The sequence below is a fragment of the Lepisma saccharinum genome, chromosome 2 (assembly GCF_977018435.1).
Source record: "Lepisma saccharinum chromosome 2, izLepSacc3.1, whole genome shotgun sequence".
NCBI lineage: Eukaryota > Metazoa > Arthropoda > Insecta > Zygentoma > Lepismatidae > Lepisma > Lepisma saccharinum.
In genome coordinates this window covers 16,077,104-16,094,237 of record NC_139230.1, presented here as the reverse complement: position 1 = coordinate 16,094,237, position 17,134 = coordinate 16,077,104, and the positions used below count along the sequence as shown (strand labels likewise).

General features: G+C 38.0%; 1 protein-coding gene across 4 annotated transcripts in view; it reads right to left on the bottom strand.

The window, feature by feature from the left end:
- Positions 1-7,189: 7,189 nt before the first annotated feature.
- Positions 7,190-17,134, bottom strand: part of Plekhm1 (Pleckstrin homology and RUN domain containing M1) — a 99,241-nt gene continuing 89,296 nt past the window's right edge. For all 4 annotated transcript variants that reach the window (XM_083117099.1, XM_083117102.1, XM_083117100.1 and 1 more), the window contains one exon: positions 7,190-7,617. In XM_083117099.1, coding sequence (XP_082973225.1) covers positions 7,498-7,617 — 120 coding nt within the window. In that variant the 3' untranslated portion in view covers positions 7,190-7,497. The remainder of the gene's footprint in view (positions 7,618-17,134) is intronic.

Sequence of the window (17,134 nt, the reverse complement as noted above, 5' to 3'; positions counted from 1 at the left end):
TCTTCAGAAATGCTGGCAGTTGTGTGCAGATAGCAGAGGGGACCATTAGTTTGGGAGTCAATGTATTATATTTACATCAGTCCTGGAACTTTTCTGACAAAGGTATTGCTGGTGTATTCTCCAGGATACCAAGTTTATCCCTGGTAAACCAACTTTTCATATATTTTTATACATTCAGCTTTAATATATGGGTAATTGCTCATTATATATTATTAGTACAGGAGATATAGGTTTTTGGGTGGAACTAATTCCCACAAGGATGGGGTTTGAATTTTGTAGTTCGTTGTTGGTATTTTTTTGATATACTAAAAGTCTAGAAAAATCGGAGTGTGCAAAAAAAGTTTTTTTGGCCGCCATATTGAAAAAACATCAAAAATTAAAGAAAGTCATGTGTGGTAACAAATTACACGGTATTTCACACTGGAAAATAATATAATAATGGTTTTTAGAAGTAAAATTTTTACAAAGATGAAGTAGGTGTGCCAAAATATTTAAATTCCAATACTTCAAGTATTGACATCTTCTAAGAAATTGAACATGGCAGAAAGGAACTGTATCTTGTGCTCTGAAAGTGAAAGCGAAACTTCAAAGTGTGTTAAGTTGTCTACTAAAGGTATACAAGGTATCATCAGTGCAAGTAAAATTCGAAAAGACAATTTCCATGAGTTATTTGGACCATTTCCTGATCACCCTGTGAGTGTCCATGTCGAATGCCGTACATAAATCCCAATGATATCAAGAGTGATATGAAATTGAAGCACTAGCCAGCTGCAGTAGAGTATTACGGTCAGATATACCAACATTTACATTTAAAGAACACAGTTTGCTTTGTGGTCACTTTATTACTGACAGTGAGAAACGGGTTAAATCTGGCGTTATACAGGTCCGTACAGTAATGTTTCCAGAAACTCAGTTATTGAGAAAAAGTGACAAATCATCATTGGTAAGAACTTTGGATGACATAGCAAATAGTTTAAATTACATGTTACCTGCAGAAACATGGTATGTTCTTGAAGGGGGTGCACTACTACACAAATTACCATGACCAAAAACTGGAAAATTTTCAGATGTATTACAACTATAGAGCAGTCATATTGCTAAGCAATATAAAGTTGGGACAATTGTATTTGATGGCTATGCCATCTCCAGTACAAAGGATGTAGAGCATCAGATACGCACAAAACAACCATCAGTAATAGTGAAATTTACTGAGAGCTCTCCACTTCTTATTGGCAAAGGACCCTTTCTTTCTAATAATGAAAATAAATAGTGCTTTATAACCATGCTTGGGAAACACTTAGAAGTGAATGGCCACACTGTGATTCATGCTACAGATGATGCTGACACAGTTATTGTAAAAGCAGCACTGACCTTGGCAGAAGAAAAGCATGTAACAGTTGTTGCAGACAACACTGATATTCTTGTACTTTTGATTTACCATAATACACGATATATTTGTTTGCAGTCATCTACGTTCAGTGATAAAAAACGTGAGATTAAATTGATGCAACATGTGCTTGGCGAAAAGGGATGCAAAATTATTATCTTTTCACATGCTTTAACTGGATGTGATACCACAAGCTCCTTATTTGGTAAAAGTAAATCAGCAGCTGAAAATGTGAGGAATTTAGCATTTGCGCTACTCTGGTTGGATCAGAAAATGCAAACAGAAAGGAACTCACAGATATTGGCACCAAAGCATTGGTATCATTGTACGGTGGAAATCCAAAGACAGAGACTCTGAACCTACTACGATATAATCTCTGCTTGAAAAAAATCACAACTGCCAAAAGTGAATTTAATATTGCAAGATTGCCACCCAGAAGATGCTGCTGTTCATCATCTTCTCCGCGTACATTTACAATGTCTTTGTTGGAAAACTATGAACACCAATATTGTCAATCCCGAAGAGTGGGGTTGAAAAAAGTAGGAGACAAACTACAGCTCATAACATGTGAAATGAGCCCTGCACCAGAGTTATTACTACACATGATCCACTGCACCTGCAAAACGGATACAAATGAGCCGTGTGGTAGCGGTAGATGTACGTGTCGACCTTATGGTGTGGAATGTACTGAGATATGTTGTAACTGTTCTGGTAGAGATTGCACAAATAGTGCACTGAAAGAAAGTGATTTAGAAGAAACTGAAGAAGACTATTAGATTTAGCTTTTCTCTTATGTAAGATGTAATATTGATGAAATACAAATGCATTTGAATTATAAAATGCATTTTGATTACTAAAAATATGATTTTCAACACTGCATAAGCTTTCAGTTTTTCGCCCACTATTTTGTTATTTATTTTTATTTTTAAAAACCAATCTCATAATCTTTTTAAGCACGATTTCTTATGATTTTTTAAATTTTTTTTCAAGATTGCGACCAAAAAAACTCATTTCGCACACTCAAATAGATACCAACAACGAACTAAAAAATTCAATCCCCGTCTTTGTAGGAATTAGTTCCACCTATCACCTATTTTTTGCATATATCTACTGTACTATATTTAAACTTAACCCATGACACATCAGCCCATGAGGGCCAGGCCTACCTATCGACTGCTGGCCTCAATCCCACATGCCTCGGCAGAGGTGGGAGATCATCCAATCAGATACGAGGGTGACGTGTGGTCAGCATGTTGGACCTCCAGACATCGTTGCAGGTTTTCATGACCAGGTTGCTCCACTCATTCATATCTCTCAAATTTCCTCACAGTGGTGGTTGATCACCGGTCCCATACAGGAGAAAAGTTGTTACGCTTCCCCCAGGAGATTCGAACCTGTGCACTTCCTGTAGCCTGAGCCTAATGCCTTAGGCCATGAATGCATGGTGTGGTGCAAACTATTATTCTAAACTAGCTTTATGTACAGCACTGATCATTCTCCATCACATCCTTCTGACGACCAGGTTTCCACCCCAATTGTATGTGGGAGGACGAGAAACACAAAAGAAAAAGTGGGCGAGTGGCTATTTAAAAACATGTAGCCTACATAGTCAATTTCACAGCTGGAATTTCCAAATATTACTTTTACTCTCTTGCTTGATTAATTGATTGATTTGTTGTTTTAAGTCCACTTTATGCACAGAAAGGCTAATCGGGACTAGACCTACAATCTAAAGAGGAATCTGAACCACTTGTGCCTCCACCGGGTATCGAACCTGGGACCCCTTGATTACAAGGTAACGACGCTACCACTGCGCCATCGGGGAGGCCCTTTTTACTCTCTTGCAATAGCTGCCACAAATACAGATAGTCTATATGAAGCACCACTATCTACAATGGTAAAATATAACAATTCTTACAGAAGTATGATGCCAGGGGTCTCAGGTTCAAATCCCAGCCTTGATGTTCTTTGTTAGTGCCCCTTCATACCTTTCATCATGTTCTTTCCAGGAGGGATCGATGAATATATTCGATCCCCCTTCCTGACCCCCATGTTGATATAGATCATCTATTATTTGAGATTAGAAGAAATATTTTTTTAAAAAAAAATAGAAAAAAAAATATACAATGCATAACTATACAGTACTGTTTCTGTTAATACAATAATCTGCACTCATTGCAAAATACAATGCTAGAGAAATAAATTTTGGATTTTGAAAATTTTAGGCTTTTCATCACTCACAGTAGAAAAAGATATTGCCTATAAACACAAAATGAAAATAGATTCAAAATTGTGGCATGTAAAGTTGATGACCTTTAAAAGTGCCATTCAAAGCATAATTTCCATCCAACTAATTAATATGAGCATACTAACATGCAGTTATTACATATTTGTTCTTAACGAATCATTCAGGCAGATTCAATTGTACAAAAATAGCTCACTGGAATCTACCAAAATTGTTCAGATTAATTCAAGAGGGTTGGAAAAACCAGAAATCCTAGTTTCTCATTCTGAAGCACTGGTGTCCCATAAACTAGTAGTTAATTTTATCTGGCATGAACCTCGGGGCAGTTATAGAGTTGCTCCTCAAATTGATACACTTGAGAGGGAATTGAGAGCAGACACTGGTCATGCACGTTACATTAACATTTCTATCATAAAGGTTTAAACTTACAAACAATACTGAACCCAGGACCCTTGATTACAAGGTGATGATGTAACCACTATACCATCACAGAGGCTTAAATGGGAACGAGACTGTGCTTTGTGAAAGTTCATACATACAATAAGCTTACAAACTGGAATCGCTACAGAACAGCAGTTATGCAAAAATCCATCAAGTTTGGTCCTAAAATCTCAAAAGGGAAGCACATGTTTAATTAAAACAGTGAGTGGGGGTCATTCCTAAACAATGAAAAATTTATGTAGAAATTTAAGCAAAAAATGCAGGCTCCTCGACCAGGACTCTGAACCTAGGTCTGGCATACCACGTCATTGCTCCATCAACTTAGTTACCGAGTCAGTCCAGGTAAAAAGTGACTGCAAAAATCATGGCTGGCTCAGTTGGTTCAGCAATGTCATGGTATGTGAGAGATCTGGGTTCGAGTCCTGGTTGAGCCTCCATTTTTCACCGAATTTTCTACATAGAACATCTCCTGTGTGACAAATCATAATGTAATGAAAAAACAGTGTTAAATTTTTCTTACCCCAAGGGACTACAGTTCTGTTAATGCAAGCACCGACCTATTCTTGATTCTTCTGGCACCATAGTACCCTGTGCTAACCACTCCACCACAGAGGTTGGTCATGATCTGTTCTATTTGATGAGGGAATAAGAAGCAGTTTGCTATCTCAGAATCAACTTTGAAACAATCAAGCCATTCTCTTATGTGCTGAATAGTTTTATTCCTTTATGTTGTACAAAATGTAATAACCAACAATTCAAAACAGAAAGAAAAAATATCACATATGTTGGTTGCTGTAGTTACCAGCACATCATCTGAAAGACTGGACAAAATATACCCCCTACATTATCCAACCTCTAACTTTTATAATTTTGTTTCCAAAATACTTCAGAAATCAATTTACTACCAAGCTTTGCACCATTTTGATTTGGAAGACAGACATGATACACTCGAGGGAAGAATATACATTATCATTTATAGATTAACTGAACACATGATTATTTATTTATGATGTGATTTTACACAACATTAACACAATCATCGCATATCAAAATTACAAAAAAACAGCACAATAAGTGGAGTATTAATGATAATGCAATTCAGACATATGTATGATGAGTTTCTCTACAGTCCTCTTAATGAAAAATGATGTAACATTCACATGAGTTAAGTCTAATGCCTGAATTGAAAAAAATTACACACACATAGAAATATGCAATTATTCAACAATTCTTTAAATGTCTGGATAACCACACAATGTTTAACTTGTTCAAAATGCAAAAATTCAATTTGTGTTGTTATTTTTCTTCTTACAATACTTTGAATCTGTTGCTAGGTCAGGAAGTTTCAGGAATGGAGTATTCCAAAATGGTCAAAACTGTTAAAAGAGGAATACAGGGTTTTACAAATTGCAAAGCATTCCACATTATCACAAATGTGGATATTTGATTGGAATTCCTGAATTTCTTGAACGACCAAGCAACATATTGAAACATCTAACATTAACAAAACTAAAGGAACCACAAAGAAAGCCCTTTCTGAAATGTTCTACAAGATATTTAAATACTGAGAACTGGGAAAAAGAGTGTCACAAATTTAAAGCGGTGCTAGTAATTTGGCACAAGTCAACACAAATTACAATTGAAATTCGTTCTTCAGTGCTCAACACAATTGGGTATGTAGAAGAATGTACCCTGAAGAAAACTCACTTCATCAGATCAAAAGCATGAAGACAGAGCTCAAATCTTCCAAAAAAATACTGAAAAGTGATTATTAACTAGGAATGGAAGCTGCATATGGAAAATACGCCAGATATGGAGAAAAATACAATAAAAGAGATCAGGAGAAGTGTCACCAAAAGAAGGATGCTAAATGGAATTGATGCACTGGGCTGAGAAATAATTAACACATAAAATTCAATATGTGGAAATTGACGAGGACAAGATGGATTATTATTTTTTATATAAAGATGAAACTTTCACATATCAACAAGCGTTTATGCTGGAAATGGATGACTTTGCTCCACCAGACCAGACCTGAATGACTACAAGGGAGAGAGAGGGGAAAACAGAAGATTGGGACAGAATAGAAATTGAATTACTATTTTTAAGTGTGGGCCATTCACATCCATTTGAATGTATTTGCCTTCACATTGAGAAAGATTAAATTAAACTTATAAGGACCAAAAAGCAATTTGCAAGTGTGAATTAGTAACATTTAAGAGCACTGGTTATGTGAATGTATAGTTGTTACTATATTTAAAAAAGTAACAGAACTATACAAATAATTTTTTTAAAAAAAATATTTGAAAGAAAACTTCAGAACTTATTTTTCTGAAAATAATTTCTTCTCTGGCAAAATGTGTTTAATGTAATTATGTTTGAAAACATACCACCAAAATGTGATTCTTACCATTATATCTATATAAAAAAAAAGAACTCTTAAAATCATAATGAAAAATGAGAGGAGAAATTATATGACGACATGAAATGTCTGGTAAATACAAGATATTCCACTAATAAATAATGAAAGTTACTTAATAAATGAGTAATACTGAATAGTTTTTTTCTTTCAATTACCATCTCCATAATTGTATATTAAAATATATGTATCACTCAATTTTAATCTTTTCCACTTGGAAAACACCATTATCTAAATATGCTGAACACAATCAAAAAATTAAAACAACCAACATTACTGCTTGATCTCAAGTAATAATAAAAAATCTCTTAAAACAATTATTTCGAAAAATGTTAGATATGTAAACAAACCACAACAACTTGTGTGATTTGTACAATGTTGGTATTAATAAAAAAGCATAAAATAAAGTTCAGTAACATTGAACTTCTTATTCAAGATAAATACTATTTAATAGAGAGACTGCAAATAACAAAATGAATACACAAATTCTCTCATATTTTATAGAATATTAAAACATAATATTATATATAATAATCCATGCAGAAAATGACTAGCCATGGTTTGTGCACATATTAATGCTGAAGATTTTGACTTGAGATTCTTATTTATCCTGTCTGGATAGGTAGCACGATGTATTTTCTGCATAGGAGTAAACAAAATACATATATATCTATGTACTTACATAACTGCACTCATATTCACACCACACCATCTTCTATCACAAATAACACTCCCTGAAAAAATGATAGATACAAGGCAGTTTGGTGGATTACAAGTGTTCCATTTCAAATACTTACACTATATGCGTTTATCACCTGCAGCCAATTCAAATGTTTCCCTTAGCACTTTTGGTTTTTGTGAATGTCATAATAATGTCAATATGAACAGTAACCTGGTGTATTACAATTGCTTAACGAACACTCATTCTACAAGTTCCAACAAACTTAAATCTTCTCCTTTCTTTCTTATTCTTGATGCACTACAGTTGTTTAACACACACAGAAACTACAAGTTTACAACCTCCAATAAATTTAAATCTTCTCGCTTCTTTCGCCTTTCACACTTTGGACAAGGTTTTGAAGAATCCAAACAACCTACATGGAACACAGCACTGCAAATTTCACACTGGAAAAAGAAGGAAAAAATTAATTTGCATGTAGTAACAGGGGGACGAGAATTCTAATATATTTTCAAAGTTCCAGATGCAATCATTAAAATTACTTCCAACAATTCTAAAACTGAATATGTAATTAGCTTCACATTAAGACTTTGGATCTATCTCACAAGACAATATTTTTGAAAATGCCCCTTGTTTGTTCCAATCAACCACAATGATACAATCTGCCTAGAATATTAACAAGAACCCTCATTTAGTATTGCATTAACTGTTGTCTAGACATTTGTATGATTCCATAGCATAGAAATATCTGCACCACATAAAATGCAATATATGAGGGGCGTTCAAGTCAATCGGGGACTTATTTTTTTTCCAGGTTTAAATAGACGCCTAGGCTGGAGGTTTTGTATGCAGTAGGAACTGGCAACTGTGTGCTGTTACTGGTAGGCGGCGCTTATTTCCCGCGCTTCTGCATAGACCGTTATTCAAGATGGCGGACAACAGTGTGGACGTCTACATGGAACAGCGTGTTGTGATGAAGTTTTTTAGTGAACGAGGACAGAAAACCTGCTGAAATTTACAGAAGACTTCAGGCTCAGTACGGTGATGAGACACTCTGTCGCAGTAAGACATTTGAATGGTGTAAGCGCTTCAAAGATGGCCGTATCTTTATTACTGACGATCCCGGTCGTGGTGGATCACAGCCCACGCCAGTCATTCCTGGGAACATTCAGCGCGTGGAGCAGCTGATCCTGGACAATCGTCGCATAACCTGTCGTGAAATTGCAAGTATCAATACTATACTATCAACAGTGAGTATTACTGCAGTGTTCTGCGTGATGTGCATAAGAGTTTATGGAAGAAACGTCCGGGTTTCATCACAAAGGGTGTTCTCTTTTTGCAAAGACAATGCACGACAGCATACGCCTCAACGCACATTCCAAACATTCCAGGAAATCGGCTGGGAGATATTACCACACCCCCCTATAGTCCTGACTTAGCGCCAAGTGATTTTCAACTGTTTGGAACCCTGAAGGAATTCCTTAGAGGAAAACATTTCAACATTGGTGATGAAGTGAAGAATGCTGTCCTACAATGGTTCCGCCGTAATGATAAATCTTTCTATGCCGAAGCATTCCAGTCGTTAGTTAAACGCTAGGATAAGTCTATAACTGTAGCAGGAGGTTATGTGGAAAAATAAATCCAGTTACCACACTCTGAAATTTGTTCTTCTATTTGTTTTAAAAAAAAGTCCCCGATTGACTTGAACGACCCTCGTATATTAAAATTCTCTGGAATCTGATTTTGCACAATTTATAATATCTATTCAAATTTTGGTTACTTTAACTTGCTTTTATATCTCTAGAGTTATACAAAACAACGATGGTGAATGATGAAATGGATGATGGAACAGAACTACGGTTGAGCTGATACCGATGTATCGGTATCAGCTGACAAGTGGTATCAGTATTGGAAAGTATCGGTTGGATTTTATTTACTGATATCAGCTAATATTTTCTCGGCATTTTGATCATTCATGGGGTCCACAAAATTACCATGCAACACTTTCATGCATGGAGTTATGCAAAATTCAAAGTTTCTATTGATTTTACACCAATATTATGTGAAAAAACTGTATTTTTTGATTATGTAACAGGTATTTTTATATTGCGATGTATTTTTTTTAATATTTTAAAGCAAAATCCTGGTAAAATTATGCTTAAAATTGGAGTGGAATACTCACCCACTAATATAAATCAACACCTTGAGATTTTACAATTTTCAAGTATTGTATCAGTAGGGACTGGTAAGAATATTGGTGTATTTGTTGGTATTGGATCAAAGTGGTACTGGCTGAACTCTACACAAAACTCAATTATACATGGATTCCTTGCCCAAGGTACAAACCTATATCAGTTATGTTATGCAGATTGCTCCTCTATGGTGGCTGGCAGAATTTAATGGCTCTTAAACAAGAGATAGCTCTGAACTCAGATCCTAGGACCACCAACAGAGCCTTAAGTATTAGTCGTTTTTCACAGGACTGTGGGTAAAGAACTCTAAATGCAGGAAAATGTAAAATCCATAAAATAATGATGAAGGGATAATCACAAAGAATATCCATACCCAGGTCAGGACCTGAGGAACAGGAACCTTGACAGGGTCAAGACGTACATCCTCGTGCAGTGGTTATACGTTCAAAAGTTCTCGTAACTATAGACCTAAGTGATAGTGTAGTGAACAGGTATTGTATAGAAACAACTACCACGTGGTATAATTGAACAAGTGATACATACACATCCATCCGGGTAGCCGGCCCGAACGGCCATGGATGGGAACGAAACCCTGGCTCTTGACATGGACACAACATATCAACTTCAACCACCAAACAAGCCTAACCATACACCAACCCCTCAGTCAAGTGTGGAGAAAAACACCCAAAAACAACACCGGGATTAAATGGAGGACTCAAACCAGCCAGACCTGCGGAGACTCCACTCCTGAACATCCACCCCTTCTTCCCGACTACTGGTACGACAAAGACATGCTGGGACCATATGTCATCCTCCTGGATGGCATTGAGAAAAACGAGAAAAGACTTGCTGCAGGTAGTGTCGGAAACATTCTCCGAAAAGTGCTCGTTAACTTGATAGAGCAATGTGGTATCAACCGGGTCAGGGTGACATTGCAGCAAACAACTTCATGCTGCAGACTGCTTTACACCAGGAAATGTTGGTTAAATCACGGGTGCCAATTTCACTAGTGCAAAGGGAGGGCCTGGTTTTTGGTATCGAACATGATACTTCCGAACAAGACGTATTGGAAGGTATAGAAAGCCCCATCCAGGTTCTCTCACAGTCAAACGTCTACCGAAGAAGATCTGGCGAGAAAATGGGACCTTTGATCTCATCCCAACAAAACTTTTCTGTTACCAAATACATAAGTAAGACCGCGAACAAGAGCAGTCCTACAATGTTTGCAATGTTTCAGGTACTTCGGACCATCAGAGGCAATACCATGTGTGCTAACTGTGCAAAAGAAAAACATGAAGACCAGTGCGAAAGCACGCCTTCATGCATTATGTAACTGCAAAGAATCACATTCTTCTTTATCCAAAATTTGCCCCCGCAGTAGACTAGAAACTGCTATACAAGACCAAATGGCTGAAGAAAAGGCCTCTTTATTCCTAATCCCACCAGGGAGGAAGTACTCTGCCCCAAATTTACAGGTGCTAACTTCCCCCCACTATGCCTCCCAAGGTTGGAACATCTGGTGGACAACACTAGATTCAAGTAGCCCCATTCGATACAAACGGTCAACTACTATCAGATATTGAAGCATACAGAAGCAGATTTTGAGCAAAATGTAGTTTCAATTATGATATACTGTTGTACGCGGAATGAACCAGAGATTCAGACTATATAAAATTTATGCAAATTCGGCGTATATGTGGCAGCGAGGGAAGAACCCCCAAAATTCCAAATTTTGGAAAAAATGGGGATTTCCCAACCTCCCCCCAAGAAAAAAGTACATGGCAGTGTTGACATGTACATGGAAATTATTGCTGGCATGTAAGGAACACAGAAATATTTGCATTATTTTTGTATGACCAATGTAACGCACGTTGTACCCCAAAAGGAATGGTCAGCAAGCCACTGATTCAAGCTTCAAAATGCAGCGTTACCTTGAAATGATTGTAGCTCACAGGCTAATTCCCCTCTGAGAGCTCTGCCCTTCTACCTCCGTGACACCAACCACTTCCTCCAGAAAATCAGCACCCTTCCACCATTGCCCCCAAATACCATCCTTGCCACCATCGATGTTACTTCCCTCTACACCAACATACCTCACTCCCATGGCCTCCGCTCCATAGAATTCTATCTCAATAGCAGACCCAAACCTCACAACCTCAGCACCAACTTCCTGACCCAACTAGCCCACCTTGTCCTCACTTGTAACAACTTCACCTTTGAAAACCAAAATTGCCTACAGATCCGAGGTACAGCCATGGGTACCAGAATGGCCCCATCCTATGCAAACCTCTTCATGGGCAAACTTGAGCAAGAGTTTTTGGCTACCCAACCCCTCCAACCCCTCCTCTGGCTCCGCTTCATCGACGACATCTTCATGCTCTGGACACATGGAGAACCATCCTTGTCAGCTTTCCTGGACCAACTTAACCACTTCCATTCCCTAAAATTCACCTGGATGCACTCCCCCAACCAGATCACCTTCCTGGATGTGGACGTGCACATCGAGGGAGGACACCTGACTACCTCCATCCACATAAAACCCACCAACCACATGCAATACCTACACTTCTCCAGCTCCCACCCGTTCCACACCAAAAAAGCCATTCCATTCTCTCTGGCCCTCAGGGGACAGCGCCTGGTTAGTGCAGCAATTTACACCGGTGAACAGCAGACAACATATACGCAGACATACAGGCAACAGCAGCACACCTAGTGGCAATTTAGGAAAAACAACAGAAACTCACCAAGCAACAACACAATGAATTCCTACGAGGATGGTGGCAGTGGCTACCGAAATTAATAGAAAATAATGTAAAACAGGCTTGCGGAAAACGTGAGTACCTTAATAACACTGGTCGACATGGGTTCTGATGTTTGGAAACTAATTGTGGTTTCTGAAACTACATTTGAAGTGACCTTGTTTTTGTTGTATCATCCTCAGTTATTTAGAAATCTTCATTGTTGTATAAATCGTAATTCCTGCCCAGAAATTAGAAGTTAATAATATTCCCGATAGATGGCAGTGCACCTCTTATTACATTATATGATTAACAAAAATTGCTGAAGACGCCTAGTAACAATGAATGATTCAATAAATTTGTTTCTAAGTTTTGTTATTCGATACCAACTAATGCAAATAGTACAGTTTTTAATTTATTTACTGTGCATAAGGTTACGGTTACGTGATCCGAAAACCTTAGTTAAGTGTATTGTAGATATTATATATGTAAATAGCAGTAGGGAATGTAAAATATTTGATAAAGTTTTCGTCATTGTCGATAGTTCATGCTGTGTTGTGTCGAGAGACAATGTTGTCGTCGTCCAGGAAGTGTTTGTACTCGCCCCATGTATTCTGTTACATTTGTGGAAGCTATGTAGTGAAGAGGCAAAGACAACGTATCACCACATTTGTGAGGTCTGCTTACCACGAATATTTTGGTGTTAAAGAAGGTGATCAGGACAAAAACTGGGCCCCGCATGAAGTTTGCAAAACATGTGTGGAAGCTTTGCGATTGTGGAAGTGTGGCAAGAGGAAAGCATTGCCATTTGGAATACCAATGGTATGGCGGGAACCAAAAAATCACATTGATGACTGCTATTTCTGTGCTATAGATGTTAGCGGTTTCAGTGCTAAGAACAAGAGCAATGTGAGCTATCCCAACAACATACAATCGGCCATTAGGCCCGTGCCTCATGGACCAGATGTACCTGTACCCCGTACGAGTAGTGATAATTGCAGCACTTCAAATGACACTGAAGTTGAACGTGCACACTATGATGAAAGTGACGATTTCTGTCCTGGTAGAAGTACAGGCACTCCGCAACCTTTCACACAACATGAACTGAATGATCTCGTAAGAGACCTAAATTTACCAAAGGAGAGTGCCCAACTTCTTGGTTCCCGACTGAGTAAGAAAAACCTGTTGTCTCCAGGAACACATTTCTCATGGTACAGGCATTGAGAGACAGAGCTACTCCCATACTTTACTGAAGACGAAAACCTTGTTTATTGTAACAACATAAGGAAAGTCATAGAATTGTATGGTATTTCTTACAATGTAAGTGAATGGAGACTTTTCATTGATGCATCACAGACTAGTCTGAAGGGTGTTCTGTTAAATAACTGTAATGTGTTCCCATTGATTCCAGTTGCATATTCTGTGTCGCTTAAGGAAACTTATGAAACTTTGAGGTTCATGCTACTGAAAGTGAAATATGAAGAACATGGTTGGTCTGTCTGTGGAGATTTCAAAGTGATAGCTTTGTTGTTGGGTCTCCAGGCTGGGAACACAAAATTCCCCTGCTTCTTGTGCGAATGGGACAGTCGGGACAGGGAGAATCATTGGAAAGTGAAAACGTGGCCAAGTAGAGAATCTCTCTCTCTCCAGGGAAGAAGAATGTGACACAACGAAAATTAATTCAGTCGTCTAAAATACTGCTTCCTCCGTTGCATATTAAGTTAGGGATAATGAAACAGTTTGTGAAAGCGTTAGACAAAGACGGCGAATGCTTTAAATACATTGCCAGGAAATTTCCATCCGTCACTGAGGGTAAGCTCAAAGAGGGTATTTTTGTTGGCCCTCAGATACGGAAACTGATGTTAGATGCAGATTTTGAAGAAATAATGACTGCTACGGAAAGGGATGCCTGGGTAAGTTTCAAAATGGTGGTTGCCCACGTTAACTATGAACATTTTGTGAAAAATCTGCTACCGAATTTACGTAAATTTGGTTGTAAAATGAGCCTCAAATTGTATTTCCTTAACTCACATCTAGATTTCTTTCCGAGTAATCTCGGACACTTCAGTGAGGAGCACGGGGAAAGATTTCACAAGGACATAGCAGAGATGGAACGGAGATACCAGGGACGATGGAATGTTTCCATGATGGCAGATTTTTGTTGAATGTTAAAAAGAGATGTTCCTACTTCGGGTGTCGGGGAAGGCAGAAAGTCAAAAAGAATGAAGTTTGATCCTGAGTCTCAGTAATTCGAAATGCACTATGTTATATCTCTTTCTAGACATGTGTAAATGAAAATGTACATGAATATAATATATAATATAGATTTTACAATCTCAATATATGTCCCACTGATTACTATATTTGCAAAAATTATTTATTCTGTGTGTCTGTAATATGATTATATAAACCCCAAATGATCCCAATAATACCATAATAGACCCCTATATGCTATTCAGTTTTCACGATTTGTGAAAAATTGTGACATGATGGAGCAAAATGGTTTTCAAATTTGAATTCAGCATGAAAAATCCTTTCCGAGTCACCTATTCATTTCAAAACATCGTTCAACTTTTGAAAAAAGGTCGACCAGTGTAATCTTTAGTTATCGGACTATTTTGTATTGCTACTGTGAGCGTGGATACGGAATCTTGACTACCGTGATTGAGCCTGAATTCCATTTGTGTTGGGGGGAAAAATTGTTGCTTTCCCAGGGCCCAGTTTATTCGATGTTGTAATGTTTTTTTTCAAAACGTTTGGTGAGTACCAGAATTAATACGATGGGGCAATGTGATTGTGCATTCTTGCAAGGCTTAGATGGTTTGAGGATAGGAATTACAATATGATTATTCCAGGTTGTGGGGATAATACTGGTGTGGTATATTTCGTTGTAAATTTTTACAATGAGGTGGATACCTTTGTCCAGCTAGTGGGGAAGTATGTCATATGTAATGCCGTCATATCTGGGTGCGGTATTTTTGAAGGAGTCCAGGGTATTTCTGATTTCTAATGGTGTTATCACAGGAAAATCATCTGTGAATATGGCGTTTAATTTTTCATCTTGTTTGTAGCCAAAGCTAACCGTAGAGGGTGTTAATGAAGATGTGAAGTAGTTTTCCCAAGTTTGGTCTAGAGTTTTAACCTTACTTTGGGTGGGTTTGCGAATGGAATTAAATTTGTGAAAGATGAAGCTTATGCTATCACTTCGATCTAATGTATTGCAAAAGTTTGGCATGCTGCTCTCTTCGCATGAAGTTAAGTTGTTTTTTTTTGCTTTCGCTTGGAGGCATTTTAGTTCAATCAAGTTTTCTCTGTTGTGGTGTCATTCATATTTTCGGAGTTGTTGTCGTTTTCTGATTTTAATGGTTTCTCAATCTCGTCCACCAACTTATGGATGGATATCTGGCCAGGATACTAAAGCGGGTATGAGTCGCATTGTGGTCCATAGCGAGTGATAATTTGTATGAGATTGAAGTAAGCAGAGTTGATATTTCGGAATGATGTAATTTGCATATACATTCGTAAAAACGTCGCCTTGAATGCCTCCCAATTAATGGAAGCTTTATTCCATCGTCTTACTGGGTATGGCTGTCGGGTATCCAAGCTTGGCATCGTAGATTTTGATGATGTCTGATTAATAGAATGGGGGTGTGATCGCTGCCTCTTTAAGTCTTCATCTTTATACCACGCGAACTGAGTGAGTAGTTCCGGAGATGTTATCGTCAGATCTATGCTAGAGGAATTATTTCCCTTTAGAGGGTAATGGGTGGGGGTGCCATCGTTACAGAGTATGAGGTTAATCTCTGTGAACCATGTGTCAATTGCGTTACCTAGTGTGTCGTTATGTAAATCTCCCCACGTGGAGTGATGTCTATTAAAGTCACCTAAAAAGGTAATAGTTCCGGGAACATGGTGCACCATTTCTTGAAGGTCTCTTGCTCGTATACGTTGGGAGGTTGTATTAGAAGGGATGTATATGGATATGACTGTGAATGTTCGTAGGAAAATGGAAATGCGAATAGCTAATTGTTGCACTTTTTTTTTCTCATGAAAATGGCGGGCAAAAGGCGACTTATTTTATGCATCTTTTTTTCAAGGGAATAAATTTTGCCGACAAAGGAAGACTGGCTTTGTTGTTCTAAAGCAATGTGTTTCCCTCACCCATGGAAACTGCATTCGAAGGAAGTTTGTTTATTGGTACCTGAGGTCAAAAGGAATGTTTTCCGTGCTGGTGCAAGTGGGGGTTGGGGGAAGAGGGGTTGTTGAAACTGCGTCACAAGAATGAAAGTTCGAGGCATGCTGAAGAAAAGCCTTTGTTCTTGAGCACAAGTGTTTTACAAGTGGTGCTTTTTGCCGGTTTGCACGTTCCACTTGTAGGTAGTTGTGTTTTGGATTGCTGCTGCTGCTGCGGCGACGACGACGACGTCGTTTTTCTTAATTTTTGTGTCTATGAGCGTGTGTGCTTTGTATTTGACATGTCCTTTACATACAGAGGAATTATGGGAATATGAGCAGAATGAATGTAAATTACTTGTGCATCAGTTGGACATAAAACTTATAAAAGCTTGCAAACAGTGCGATGTTTTTCCTAAGTTTATCCAGTGGAAATTGCGTGTGAACAACTATAAAATTAAAAACGTGATCTATCAGCCATTATATCTGACAAACATACAGAAATTCGCAGACTATCGCACATGTGTGAACAACAAAGGAACAGGCTAAAATCCGTTCTACCATCCGCAAGGTGGGAACATGCAAACAGAAACTTTAAGTACATACTACAAACTGTGCAAAAAAAAAAAATTCAGTGCTCTCAGCAACAAACTCCACTTCCTAGGAGGAAAGTGGTCAAGTGAAAGTGTGACCAACCCAGATGGTGGACAGACCACAAATATCGTTAATCTAACAAATCTCAACATCCCCAACAGTTTCAAGGATCTCCTTACCTTCAGCGACAAATTTAATGTGCAGCATCAAAAAAAAACACCCTCGACCTTATATGTGCAGCCGAAAAAGCAGCCTGTTTCCCTCCC